Source organism: Ranitomeya imitator, chromosome 2 (genome assembly GCF_032444005.1).
Source record: "Ranitomeya imitator isolate aRanImi1 chromosome 2, aRanImi1.pri, whole genome shotgun sequence".
Lineage (NCBI taxonomy): Eukaryota > Metazoa > Chordata > Amphibia > Anura > Dendrobatidae > Ranitomeya > Ranitomeya imitator.
The window spans coordinates 37,294,542-37,309,778 of record NC_091283.1 but is presented as its reverse complement, the minus strand read 5'-3'; the positions used below and the strand labels follow the sequence as shown (position 1 = coordinate 37,309,778).

The window sequence follows — 15,237 nt, the reverse complement described above, 5'->3', positions numbered from 1 at the left end:
CAAGCACACAAATACACCAGGGTCAACTAACTCAGCCGAGGGCAGGAGTATAGCTGACAAGGATTCGAGCTAACCGAGGCTATAAAAAGCCCTCCTAGATCCAGAGAGAGGCCACAATGATTAACCCCTATCACGTCAGTCAAAAACCTACCATAGGATCATGATATAACCCAATCAAACACTTTTGCCTGGTCCAGTGACAGCATATACCCTTTCCAGTGACCAGCCCTACCCTGCTCCACTGCCTCTTGGACACAGAGCACAGCACTAAATGTGCTGTGGCTTGGAACAGAGCAATGCTGGGCCTCCGAAAGGAGTCGGGGGTGCAAATTTCACCAGCCGATTAAACAGCACCTTTGCAAAAACCTTCCTGTCTGCATTGAGAAACGCTATGGGATGCCAATTATCATTGCAAGATGGGTCCTTACCCTTTGACAAAATGATCAGGGCAGACCTCCTCATTGACTTTGGCAGAGTGCCTGAGGAAAGACACTCATTGAATACCTAAGTCAAGAGGGGAACCAAAGTGTCCTTAAAGGTCTTATAGAATTTAGATGTTAAGCCATCTGGACGAGGCAATTTTTTGGGGGGCAAGCCCTTCAATCGCCAACTTAACTTCCTCTTCACTTATCATCTCTGTCAAAACGTCAAGAGAGAGGTCTACCCTTGGTTCGGGGGCAGCTTCAGCCAGGAAAGCCGACATCTCATACCAATCAAGATCCCTCTTCCCCAAGAGGTGCGAGTAGAAGGACCTGACAACCTCAAAGGACTGTCTTATCTCCGCTTCTTCCAAGAGAGATGAATTGAGCCTCCAAAAGCCTCTTCCCACCCGGAAGGGTCTCTGTAACATCCAGAGAAAACAAAATGAAGCAGTGGTCGGAGAACTCCCCCTCAACAACAGACACTGGTGAAGAGACAGCTTCCTCCTTTAAATAAAACCTATCTATTCTGGACCTACAGTTACCTCTATGATAGGTGAATGCCTCGTGGCCTGCGGTGTGCCGAATGTGGACATCCACCAGGCAAGCCTCACTAGCTATACTATTAAGGGCGACACTATCATAAGTCAGCTTGTCTCTGGAACCTCCTCTATCTCGGGGCCTCGTGACAGCATTGAAGTCCCCTCCACAGGCAACCTGCCGACTTGTAAAAAGGTAGGGCTTGATAATAATAAAGAGACACTTCCGGTCCCACTTAGATTGGGGACCATAGATGTTAATGAGCCGGAGCTTTTGTCCCTTCATGAGGACATCTAAGATCAGGCACCTCCCGATTTCTAACTCAATAACCTGTCGGCATTCCACTGATGTGGTAAAGAGGACCGCCACTCCACTATACGGCTCGGTCGCAAGAGACCAATAGGGGGTCTGAGTCTCCACTCCCTCTTAGCTTTAAATACGTCTGCCATGTTTGGACGCCTGGTCTATTGCAAAAAGAAAATGTCAGCTTCAACCCGGCTGAAAAAATCAAAGGCCGCTAATCTATCTGTATTTGACTTTATGCTGGCGACATTAATGGATGCCAGCGTCAACGGAGTGGGTTCCGCCATCATTGGTGATTGAGTTACATAGCTTTCTTCTTCCCACTCCCCTTATCCTCTGCCTCAGAGGAGGAATCTTTCCCCCTCTTTAATGACATAGAGGTATCCATTCCCATGAGTTTTTTCTTTTTATCGTCCTCGTCTCCGGACTCTGGGCCAGCCCCTCCCTCCAAGGACCTTACATTCCCAGAAGAAGGAGACTTGGCAACCCCTGTAAGCCCTGCCGAAGCTGGAACCTCACCCCCAGCTTCCTCCTCAGAGGAAGACATGTTCTCAAGGGCTTGGAACCGGTCAGAAAGACCAACCAGAGGGGAGTCAGTTTTTCTTTTTTTTTTTTTTTCCAAACTGTTTTTATTAAACATTTTCAATTAAACATTTTCAACATTAGTATATTAACATGCAAACATAGGTACAAGGAATTACCTCCCTCTTTCCGGTATTACAGAAGCCCATTATTAAAGACGGTAACTATTTTAGCGTTCCAATTTGCAAATTAAGGCAAAGTACCTCTCAATCAAGATAAACATAAGGCTAAAAACATAGAATTCAACATGGAAATAAAATACGAGTGGACTACCACTCTGTAACTAGATAACCCCAAATGATGAGAGAGGGGAAGTTATAGCTAGGGAAAAAATGAAGAACAAAAAAGAGGGGGGAGGGGTCAACAAACAGACTAGGGAAAGTCGAAGGGAGGGAAGGGGGGGGGGACACACGGCTCCGCATTTCGCCCAATGTGTTATTTAGGAGACAACTCCGCTCACAAGGGTGTTCGGCCCGCTACCGCCTGTTCCAGAAACCATGTAGTTGTACAGAAGCATTGTTTGAGCCTCTGTTGTATATGCGTTGGAAGGATGGGTATAAGTGGCTGCCATAGTTCAAAAAAATTTTGGGTTTTTAGTTCCTTCTGAAGGGATGCTTCCACCCAATCCATCCTAAATAGGAAGGAGAGTTTGTCCAGGAAGATCCTCAGGGTGGGCACATTAGGTGCCAGCCAGGTTTGTAAAATCGTTTTCCGGGCCGAGGCCGAAATCATGTACAAGAATTTTCTACCATGAGTGGGGATCACAGCCCCTTCATTAGTAATGTACCCGAAAAGAGCCCAGGCTGGGGTGAGAGCTACTCTATATGGTGTATGCGTATGAGTAAATACAAGTATGCGTTGCCAAAATTGTTGGATTTGTGAGCAAGCCCACAAACAGTGGAACATGTCTGCCTCGGCCTCTCCACACCTGGAACAGATCGGACTCGGTATATTACCCATAAGAAAGTTGCGCCTTGGCGAGATATAGGATTTATGCATAATCTTCAACGCCATTTCCCAATAAGATGTAAACGGTGTAAATTTAAGCGTGTTCCTCAACATTTGTAAAATCAGAGTAGGTGTCAATGACGGGTCACAGAGCTGCCACTTCATTATTCCTGTGGAATGTTCTTCCCTCTTGGTCTCAGTTCTTAGGAATGTATAGTAGTCTGACACAAGCCGTTTCGTCAGCTTGCATGTGGTAAGTTTGGTTATCAGCTGGAGTCAGTTTTTCCTTCCTTAGGTACCTTGGTCAGAGCAGGAGGAGATGTTTTATCCCCCTTCTTTGTCTTCTTTTTGGTGCTGAGCTTACGCTTCTCCTCTAGCCACTGCCTATTATCCTCATCCATGCTTTCATAATGGGAGGACTCGGAGGCAGTGACACTTTCCTCCCTGTGGATCCTCCTGACCTCCTCATCCAACTCATCATCCCTTAGTGCCTCAGCAGCAAGACTGGCGTCCAGGACAGGGGCCGCCTCAGTAGCCCGAGGCTCGCCCAGCTTCCTATCCTGTCTGCGCCCCAGTAGCCCCTCAGCTCCCTCACCCCTGCTAGTCCCTTCCCCAGCAGCATCAGCCTCACAGTTTTCTCGCACCGGGGTCACGACTGCATTAGCGAAGGAGCAAGGGCAACAGCTGAATGGGTGACCTAACTCATCACACAGTTGGCATCTAATCTCCACACAAGATGCAGCAAGATGGCCGATATCCCCACACAATGCACATTTCTGCACAGTGCAGTTTGCACTGAAGTGTGTGGGGTCGCCGCACCTGTGACAGAGCTTCGGTTGCCCCTGGTAGAAGACCAGGATATGATCCCTACCAAGGAAAGCAGAAGATGGTATGTTTTTTAGTTTTACCATAAACGTCCAGGCCCCTAAATTAACATGGGAGAAGGGGGAAAAATCATTTTCGCAGTGGTCACCAAAGTATCACAGGACCACGGGTGCCAGGTTCAATGTGGCTGGAGTCCACTTGTAAATGCAGGCAAAAAAGGATAAACCAGCACCAGGTGATTTCCATAAAAATTCTAATTTTGCCTTTTATTTAATCCATGGTTTGTAAAACGTTTAAAACATACATGTCATAGAATGTCAATAGAATGTCAAGGGACAAACATCCCCCGCACGCCTGACGCATTTCGGACTTTATGTCCATAAGCATAGCCCCAGATCCAGGCCCCTGACCAGATACGAAACTCGTCATGGTTTTTCTTTGGCATCTCCACCACTTCTCCATATCGGCCAAGCCACGTTATGATGCCATAACAAGAAAGCGACTCGTTACAAGTCATCACGGTCACTTTCTTGACTTGGTTTTGGCGAGACATCACCTAAATGGCAAAGTCTCGCCAGCCAGGCTCACATTTTGCCAATTCATAATTCGATCAGAAGAGCTCAAGCCCCTCTTGCCGAACAAAGCTGACATCAAACTCAGGCGTGGAATAGGCATGTATCAAGTCTCAGATAGCAATCACCTTGAAGCTCATCCTTAGCAGGAGCTCCACAACCTTAGACCTTGGAGGACAGGCATCACTGCCCCTCCACCGAAGACGGACCACATTCCTACCCGGCTCAGCAGTTGGGAGGGACCACACTGTATGCTCACTCTTTGCTCTCGGAAGGCCTTAAGGCCATGTCTCTCTATCCAGAAGGATAGATCATCCTCTCAACCCTCTACCATTAGTGATCTCTCCCCCTTCTTTAGAGCCTCCAGGAGACGCTGCTGCAACATGCCGTCCCCAGAGCCCAGATACGATGAGTGCGCTCAATTTCCCCCGGAGGTGACCCTGATGGGTTCTGCCACCACTGGTGGGGCAACCGGAGCAGTGACCACATCCACACCAACAATATCACTATTTCCCACCTCCATAACCCCCCTCACCCTCCACCAAACCAGCAACCACACCCTGATCCTTTATATCTGGATCTTGCTGACCAGCGGCACCAACGCAGAGCAGGACTTTCGAGGACTGGAACTCCCAGCCCCGGAAACCCACTCACACTGCTGCCGCTACTCAACTAAGTGATCAGCGGCAACAGCATTCAGGGGCGCCGAGGCTACTGGAGCTGCCCCGACACTGGGCCACTTCCCCCTTCCACTGAGGAGCGCACCATAGTAACCTGGCCTGACCGTACGCCCGATGCCGGGCCGCCCTCACTGTCCAGCCTCTCAGCTGATGCACCTGCAGCTATGTCCCCGCTACTACAAGCAGAGACGGAGATCTGTGCCTCACTACATTGCTTTGTAATCTCCCTGCTCCTTTGCACCAGATCCAAAGCAGAACCCAGGCTGAGCTGGGAAACGGGGCTTATTCAGTGAGTTGACCCTGCAGCCGTCTCAGGGGCTACAGGGAGGGGGGCATACACATAGCTTACGGCTTCATGCAGCTTTGGCTTGGTGGTCTTTGCCTTTTTCTTCTGGCCCCCAGGTGCCTCCTCTGGTAAGGCCTCTTTCACACTTCCGTATTTTGTCTCACGTCAAATCCGTCGATTTTTGAAAATGCAGGATCCTGCAAAAAATTTGCATTTTCCCATAGACTTGTATCAGCGACGGATTGTGACGGATGGCCATCCGTTTCATCCGTCGTGCACTGGATCCGTCGGAAAATAGCGGTCCGTCGTGGAGAGAAAACGTTCAGAGGAACGTTTTTTATGCATGTTGGAAAATCGTTCAGCGACGGGTACTGCGCTGTCTGTCGTCGGCTATAATGGAAGCCTATGGGCGCAGGATCCGTCGCTGAGGCTACTTTCACACTGGCGTTTTTTGCAATACATCGCAATGCGTTGTTTATGGCAAAAAACGCATCCTGCAAAGTTGTTTGCAGGATGCGTTTTTGCCCCATAGATTAATATTAGCGACGCATTGCCACACGTCGCAACCGTCGTGCGACGGTTGCGCCGTGTTGTGGCGGACCGCCGGGAGCAAAAAATGTTAAATGTAATGGTTTTTGCTGCCGACGGACCGCTTTTTCCGACCGTGCATGCGCGGCCAGAACTCCGCCCCCACCTCCCCGCACCTCACAATGGGGTAGCGGATGCGCCGGAGAAATGCATCCGCTGCACCCGTTGTGCAGCGCATCAAATGCTTGCGTCGGAATCTCGGCCCGACGCATTGCGACAGGCAGAATCCGACGCTAGTGTGAAAGTAGCCTGACCGTCACACACAGGAATCCAGCGACGTATCACGTTTTTTTCCTCTGAGCATGCCCGGACAGATTTTGAAGTCCAGGAAAAAGTCTCTCTCTCTCTCTCGTCCCCTGAATACCAAGTCCCATATCTACATAAAGCTCAGCCGACCCATCCGTCATAACACTGGATGCGTTCCCTCCATTATATCACTATTTTATCGACATCCGTTGGCACATCTTCCTGACGCATTAGGACGGGACATTGCCGAAGGAAGTGTGAAAGAAGCCTAAATCGTCACCAAGATTGAAGTTTTGAAGGCACACTGAGAACTCCAGGAGCTTGAGCTCCACCATTAGCGCCTCACCTTGGCTGCTGTTGTCACTGTCTTCCCCAGTGCCAGCAGAACAGCGCCCAGATGTCAATGTCACCTGTCCGGCAGGGAGCTCACTGCACGTGGCCTGCGGGTGACTTTGCAGGCTGCCAGGTGGGGCTTTCTAAGCGTCCTCATCATCCTCCATCATCATCATCATCCTGGCTACAGCCCAACCTGCCTTTGCTCTCTGGTGTCAGCCATAACTCTGAATCGGTCTTCATTAAGTAGTTTTTCTTTTAATGGTCCACTTTTTTCTCCAATAAAAGATTTCCTCACTTCAAGCTCATTCATTTCAACCTTCAGTCTTTTTACCTCCACCTGGAGCTGATTCTTCCTCGGTTTGGAGGCACCTGCAGCTTTGCCGCTTGTGCAGTGCAGCTCCTCCCGAAGCCTCCTGATGGTCTTGCTCGCTTCTTCATACTCACAGAGGTGGCTCATGACACGGGAGCCATAGGTGGACACAGACTCCCGGGGTCTCTGCAGCCCCCAACCAACCTCAGTGAGGTCAGCACTCAGTTTTTCTCTGGAAGATCCACCATCTTGCACGCTAGAAGGCTTTTCCTCCATGTTGGAAGCTTTGAGGCTTCTCTGGGTCTCTGCCCACCTGGGGGGAGTAGGAGACACATTGCTGCGACTCCCGGTGGAGCTTCTCACCCCCGAATCCTCTGATGTGCAGGCTGGTTGCTGGTTTCTTCTGCCGACCGCTGGCCTGGTGCGGGAAACAGAAGCCTGGGACTTGGCTCCTTCACTCATGGCAGGAAGCCAACTCACTCCCTGGGTAAAAGAGAGAGAGCAGGTCCTCGGGTGGAGAGGTGGTGGTTTCTCAGGAGCACACAGCAGGATCTTTAGACCGCATCCACAATTACCAAAGCGAGCAACAGCTGAGCAGAGCTGCACTCACTATTCTGCTGCGGGTTATAAGGAACAGATGACATTGCTGTAAAACAAAAAATACAGAGCACAGTTAGTTTTTCCAACACCACATTGCTGTGGCCCTTTACTGAATGCAAATCATGCACAGAAGAAGCAACGCATGCTGGGAAACTTCAGCTCTGAATTGTGAATTCAGCTGTATCTCAGGACATAATACATGTAATGTTGTGTTTTTTATTTCTGTAGATTAAGTGACCAGCCACGTGACCAGTGACATTTTTGTCTCCTCAGATACCCCCCTTGTTGGAATAAGTTTAAATGCAACAACTCCATTCCTGTTGTAGTCTGCATTGAATGTCTATGAGTGTTCATTTGTCAGCTATGCTGTGATTGTTAAAGTTTGTACAAAAAGGTCAGAGGACTCTCACTGATTGCATCATTCTGCTGCTGTTTCCTTCACAGAGAGACATGTGTTACATGGACTAGATTATATCGGTAGTTACTGTCAAAGCTTTCTTATTTTGTTCCAGTTCAAGCTGCATATATTAAACACAGTTTGCCTTACGTTGGATTCTGCTGCTTATATGAAGTAACACGCGCTGCTGTGGTAATACTCCGGCTAACAGGTTATGGGCCCAGCCACCGGAAAGTAAATGGTAAAAAGCCCAGTCACCGGAATAAGCAGCGAGCCAAGCGCAGACAGCACAGAGGAACCCCCGGAATACAAGGACACCGGAACGCAAAGGTACCGCAGTGTACAGAGCACCGGACAGCGCAGCTTAAAGGGCCAGTAACAAACAAAAAAAAAAAAGGTACAAGAGACAAGAATGTCTACAGAAAGGAATGCAGTGAAGTACACAGTGCCAAGTCTCACAAATCACAATTACAGCTCCTGGAAATTCAAGGTAAAGATGTTACTTATAAGAGAGGGTACATGGAAATGTATTGAACAGCCTGTGCCTGACCCAGTACCGGGTGATTGGCTAGAGACTGATCAGAAAGCACAAAGCACTATTTCCCTCAGCATAGATGATAACCAGATTGTACATGTATGCAAATGTGATACTGCAAAGAAAATGTGGGAAGAATTACAGAAAGTGCATGAAAGGTCAAATCTCAGCAATAAGCTATATCTTATGAGAAAGCTGTATCAGTCTAAATTAAGTGATGGCCAGCATATGCAGGACTATATCAGAAACACCCTAGAGATTGTGGAGCGCCTAAGGGGTATTGGTGAAGAAATTAAAGATTTTCATGTTGCTGCATTACTATTAAGTGGTCTTCCAGAAAGTTATGACACGCTTGTGACTGCATTAGATGCCAGACCAGATGATGAACTCACACTAGAATATGTGAAAGGGAAACTTGCAGATGAATACAAGAGAAAGTCAGAGACTATTAGCAATAATATATGCAAAGCAGAAGCAGCATTAAAGACACAGTACTTTTCTAAAGCTCAGAGTCATTTAAAGGAAACTCGTGAATGTTTTGTCTGTAAAAAGCCTGGTCACCTTAAAGCAGACTGCAGAGTGTGGAAAGCAAGAATGAATCAGTTTAAAAAGCAGGACAGTCATCAAAAGGTTAAAACAGCTGTAAAGAAGGAAGATGCATGTATTGCGACTGCATTTGGGGTCAGCACAAGCCCATATGCAAACCATGTTTGGTGTATTGACTCTGGAGCGACTGCTCACATGACACGTGATAAAGATTTCTTCATTAATCTAGATGAAAGCAAGTCTGAAAAGGTAATTTTAGCTAATGGTCACTATATGACATCAGAAGGAATAGGAGATGGTTATCTCCATTGTCAAGTTCAATCCTCAGCACAAGTCAGAAAAATCCCAGTTAAAGACGTGCTGTATGTTCCCAAACTTGAAAGTAACCTTTTATCTGTAAAGAAGCTTGCACAACAGGGAAATATAGTTACATTTAAGGATGACAGATGCATCATTTCAAAGAAGGGTCATACCCTTGCCGAAGGAAAAATCAAAGATGAACTTTATCAGCTGAAATGCAATGAAACTGTTTACAGTGCTAGACAAGATTTTCATAAGGACTGTATTCATGTGTGGCACAGACGCCTAGGCCACAGAGATCCAGAAGCAGTAAAGAAACTAGCTCAACTTGCAAATGGTATTGCAATCAACCAGTGTAATCAAACAATGAAGTGCACAAGTTGCCTAAAAGGGAAAATGTCCAGAAAATCGTTTCCTAAAGTAAGCACTACTAAATCTGCACAGATACTGGATTTGATACATACAGATGTGTGTGGTCCAATGAGTGTTCTTACTCCCAGCAAGAAGAGATATTTTCTCACATTCATTGATGATTATTCCAGATATACTGTTACTTACCTACTTCAAAGTAAAGATGAAGTTCCACAGAAACTTGAAGAATATCTTGCTGCAGTTCTTAACAAATTTGGAAGAATACCAAAGGTACTGCGAGCAGATAATGGAACTGAATATACAAGTGGTAAAGTGCAAACCATCCTGAAAAAGAATGGAATCGTGTTCCAGACAACCGTTCCATACAACCCAGAGCAGAATGGCACAGCAGAGAGAAAGAACCGAACTCTTTGTGAAAGTGGAAGAAGTATGCTATTTGATGGAAACCTACCTACAACATATTGGGGAGAAGCCATCATGACTGCTACCTATCTTCAAAATCGACTGCCAAGTAAAGCTACAAGTAAAACTCCATATGAGCTATGGAACTGTGAGAAGCCCAACCTGAAGCATCTCAGGATATTCGGAAGCAAAACTTTTGTGCATGTTCCCAAAGAAAAACGTTCTAAGTGGGAATCTCATGCAAAGGAAGGAGTTCTTGTGGGGTACAGTGAAACTCAGAAAGGATACAGAATCCTGCACCCACAGACCAACACAGTAACAATCAGCAGAGATGTAGTGATTGATGAAAACTCAGTATCGCTCAAATTTCATGAGGTTACGCAAATAATTCAACCTAAGGAACAAGAATTTCAGTCAGTGATTCCAGACATTGAAGAGAATCTCAAAGAAAATACTGAAGTCTGGATATGCTCTGAAAGTACTGAAAAAGAAACAGAAGAACCAAGCCAACCTCAGGAGATCAGAAGATCAGAAAGATCAAATAAAGGAATTCCAGCTAAACGCCTTTCTTATATGGTCAGATCAATTCCAGAAGAAGAGCCACAGTCATGGCAGGAAATGCAAAAACTGCCTATTCATAAGAAGCAAAAATGGATAAAAGCTGCTGATGAAGAAATGGAATCCCTTCATAAGCTCAAAACATGGGAGCTCACAGAGCTACCTCAAGGCAAGAAAGCAATTGGATGTAAGTGGGTCTTTAAGAACAAATATGACTCCGAAGGTAATGTTCACCGTTTTAAAGCAAGATTGGTCGCAAAAGGATATTCACAAAAATATGGTGAAGATTATGATGCTACTTTTGCTCCAGTTGCCAAGCAAACTACATTCAGAACTTTATTATCCATAGCTGCTGTTCAGCAGATGAAAGTAAGACATTTTGACATCAAAACAGCCTTTCTACATGGAGACATTGAAGAAGAGCTGTACATGACTCAACCAGAAGGCTATGTTAAAAGGGGTAAAGAGAACCTTGTTTGCAGAATGCAAAAATCTCTCTACGGCCTTAAGCAATCAGCAAGAGCATGGAACACTAAGATGAACAAAGTGTTAATCGACGAAGGATTTAAAAGGTCTCAAGCGGATCCATGTTTGTATACAAAAGGTGTATCACAAGATTGGATGTATGTTATTCTATATGTGGATGATGTAATAATAGCGCATCAAGAAGAGAGAGAAATTTCAAAACTAGGTCAAATTCTGAACAAGCATTTCGAGACCAAGGACCTTGGAGATGTGACATACTATTTGGGAATCCAAATCCAGAGAGAGGAAGATGGAAGTTTTCTTCTTAATCAAAATTCTAAAAATCTCCACAGTTCTAAACCAGTTTGGAATGTCAGAAGCCAAAGGCATATCAACTCCAATGGATCCATCTTACCTAAAATTGGAAGGAGAAGAAGATCTGCTACCCACAAATGACAGTTACAGACAAGCAGTGGGGGCACTTCTATACATAGCAACCACAACCCGTCCAGATATCTCAGCCACAGTGGGAATTCTCTGCCGACGTGTAAGCAAGCCACGCCAAAGAGATTGGAATGCAATTAAGAGACTTCTTCAGTATCTTAAGGCAACCCAAGAGTTAAGTCTAAAGATTTCTGCATCAGGAGATCTAATTCTCAGAGGATATGTAGATGCAGATTGGGCTGGAGACTCAAGTGATCGAAGATCAACAAGTGGTTACTTGTTCAAGTTAGGACACACTTCAATCTCATGGTCCAGTAGAAAACAAGTGTCAGTTGCATTGTCTTCTACAGAAGCAGAATATACATCAGCTGCTCATGCAAGTCAAGAGTTAATTTGGTTGAAGCAACTTTTGGAAGAATTCGGCAAACCACTAGCTGAACCAACTGTTATCTATGAGGACAACCAAGGATGTATCAAGCTCGCCAGCAGTGAAAGGATAAGTGCAAGAACAAAGCACATTGATGTTAAACATCATCACTTGCGTGACTTAGTAGAGCGTGAAGTTCTAAAGTTTGTTTACTGTGAATCTGACAAGATGTTAGCAGATGTTTTGACAAAGCCATTGTCAAGAGCCAAGTTTGAAGAATTCAGAACTGCAATGGGACTAACAGGATAAGCAGTTGTTGAGTGGGGGTGTTGGAATAAGTTTAAATGCAACAACTCCATTCCTGTTGTAGTCTGCATTGAATGTCTATGAGTGTTCATTTGTCAGCTATGCTGTGATTGTTAAAGTTTGTACAAAAAGGTCAGAGGACTCTCACTGATTGCATCATTCTGCTGCTGTTTCCTTCACAGAGAGACATGTGTTACATGGACTAGATTATATCGGTAGTTACTGTCAAAGCTTTCTTATTTTGTTCCAGTTCAAGCTGCATATATTAAACACAGTTTGCCTTACGTTGGATTCTGCTGCTTATATGAAGTAACACGCGCTGCTGTGGTAATACTCCGGCTAACACCCCTGGAGTGCCGTTCCTCTGATTATTTAAGTGTCATCAGTTCAAAAGTCACCTGCGCAGCTAAGGAGGTCTGTGTGACAAAGTCCGGGAAATTAGGTGAGTAGTTGTGGCCTCTGAGCCCCGTGCAGCTGTGCCTCAACCCTCTGATCCCATACTGCCAAAACCCCCAAACTTTTCATCTGATTGCCCAAGATCTATAGTGGACGGTCCCGCAGAAATAGGACTGATGAGCGGGAGATGAGCGGCTGCCGGTTACTTTTAGACCTTCCTGACATGTTTTGTTTCTCTCACCCCGCAGCCCTCAAGACAATCCATAAACAGGGATGTGCCAACACCACTGTGTGCGGCACTCAGACCACGGACACCGTGATGGGCACGACCATCTCGGTCACGAATACCTGCTGTAACACCAATCTTTGCAACTCCGCCGCACACCTGGAGGTTTCTGCTGTTGGCATCCTGGCAGCCATAGTGGCGGTGTGGCTATCCAAACTGTAGCAAGCAGATGAATGGCTGACACCCGCACTGCACCTGCCCTGCTGTCGGTGATTTGTTTTTTTTTACGTCTGTCTCCTTAAATAGCGTTAATAGAAACAACTTTATTGCTGCACAGATTATCCAGACATCATAAGAACGACGCACCCTGAATAAAATAATATTTTTATCTTTTGCCAGTTGTCAGGATTATTCATTTTCATATTTTTAGTATTATTTCTATAGTGGTGACATACGCTTTAGCGCTGTATAGAGGGAGGCTTAGATTTATATGGAAAAATCACTCATTTTATTGTCTGGTACCTAAATTGTGAAATTACCTCACCTACTGTAGAATTTAATTCCTTTCTGCCAGCTGACGGAATAGTACGTCAGCTGGCAGATCCCCCACTTTGAGGTTAGCCCCAGCGGTGAGCCCACCTCAAAGCCGCAACATGTCAGCTGTTTTGTACAGCTGACATGTGCGTGCAATGAGCGCGAGCAGAATCGCGATCCGCTCGCGCCCATTAACTAGTTAAATGCCGTCGTCAAATGCTGACAGCGGCATTTAACTAGCGCTCCCGGCCGCGCGGCTGCAGCTTCTCGCACCGCTGACCCCCGTCACATGATCATAATAACCAGAGGTCTCCTTGAGACCTCTATGGTTGTTGATGGCCGATTTGCTTTGATCGCCACCCTGTGGTCGGCGTTCAAAGTACACCTGCCTTTCTGCTACATAGAGGTGATCTGTACTTCACCTCTATGTAGCAGAGCCGATTGTGTAGTGCATGCTTCTAGCCTCCTATGGAGGCTATTGAAGCATGCCAAAATAAAAAAAAAAAGTGTTTAAATATATTAAAAAATAAAAAAAATATATAAAAGTTCAAATCACCCCCCTTTCGCCCCAATCAAAATAAAACAATTTAAAAAAAAAAAAATCAAAACTACACATAATTGTTATCACCGCATTCAGAATCGCCCGATCTATCAATAAAAACAAAGGATTAACCTGATCGCTATATGGCGTAGCGAAAAAAAAATCAAAACGCCAAAATTACGTTTTTTTGGTTGCCGCAACATTGCATTAGAATGCAATAACGGGTGATCAAAAGAACGTATCTGCACCAAAATGGTATCATTAAAAACGTCAGCTTGGCACGCAAAAAATAAGCCCTCAACCGACCCCAGATCACGAAAATTGGAGACGCAACGGGTATCAGAAAATCGCGGAAATTTTTTTTTTTTAGCAAACTTTGGAATTTTTTTCACCACTTAGATAAACAATAACCTAGACATGTTAGGTGTCTATGAACTCGTACTGACCTGGAGAATCATAATGGCAATTTCATCACACTTGGAATTTTTTTCCCGTTTTCTGTTACATGGCATGGCAAAACCAATGATTTTGTTCAAAAGTACATCTTGTCCCGCAAAAAATAAGCCCTCACGTGGCCATATTGACGGAAAAATAAAAAAGTTATGGCTCTGGGAATGAGGGGTGTGAAAAAACGAAAACAGCTCCGGGGTGAAGGGGTTAAAGTCCAGTAATGGCGGCTTAACACCACTCCATCCAGCGCTCGGCATTGTGCTTGGTGATGTACGGCCGCATGTAGCTGCTTGGCCATAAATCTCCCGGCAGGGGCGCAGTGTTTGTGCTGATGGTATAGCGGTGGTGACTTTTCTGCCTTCTGCTCCTCAGCACTTGGCCCCCCGCTTTGTAATGTTACAGGGTCTTTATTTCATGGCTGAGTTGCTGCGGTTTCTTCCACTTCTCAGTAATATCACTCACATGTGATGATGGAAGATTTAGGAGAGATGAAATGTCATGGACGGACTGGTTACCTCGGTAGCTCCTATCACAGGACTGTGCTGGTGTCACGGAGCTCTGCACCACCGGCCGTTCTCATGGAAATTTGTAATTGTGCAGTACCCTTATTGTGCCACTTGAGAGCAGTATAGTAACATTACAATTCATGGAACACGCCAATAAGGGTATGTGCACACGTTGCGGTTTCTCTGCGGATCCGCAGCGTTTTTTGCGGTGCAGAAACGCTGCAGATCAAAAATTGATTTACAGTACAATGTAAATCAATGAGAAAAAAAAATGCTGTGCACACTTTGCGGAAAATCCGCTGCGGAAACGCTGCGGTTTAAAAGAAGTAGCATGTCAATTCTTTTTTTGTGAATCTGCAGCGTTTCTGTACCCATTCCATTATAGAAAACCGCAGGGGTAAAAAAACGCAGCAAAAACGCACAAATACGCTGCGGATCTGCACAAAAAATGCGACAAATCCGCAGGTGCGTTTTCTGCCAGGAGAGGCAGAATCAGCACCAGAAATTCCTAAGGCTAATCCGCAACGTGTGCACACAGCCTAAAAGAGCTTACATTCTAAATTAATGGGGTTTTGTAATTTCTGTAATGGGGGTGAAGAGACCCCGCCGCCTTCTTGACTGCACAATTGTTGAAGTATTGGTCAGATGCCCAATGAG

At 45.7% G+C, this 15,237-nt stretch overlaps 1 protein-coding gene across 1 annotated transcript; it reads left to right on the top strand.

The window, feature by feature from the left end:
- The first annotated feature begins 6,909 nt into the window (after nt 1-6,909).
- LOC138666209 (sperm acrosome membrane-associated protein 4-like) lies at nt 6,910-12,943 on the top strand. The gene is made up of 3 exons (XM_069754449.1): nt 6,910-7,156; nt 12,238-12,369; nt 12,572-12,943. Exons 1-3 carry the CDS (start codon nt 6,910-6,912, stop codon nt 12,769-12,771), a joined length of 579 nt encoding a protein of 192 aa, XP_069610550.1. The 3' UTR covers nt 12,772-12,943.
- The last annotated feature ends 2,294 nt before the right edge of the window (nt 12,944-15,237 follow it).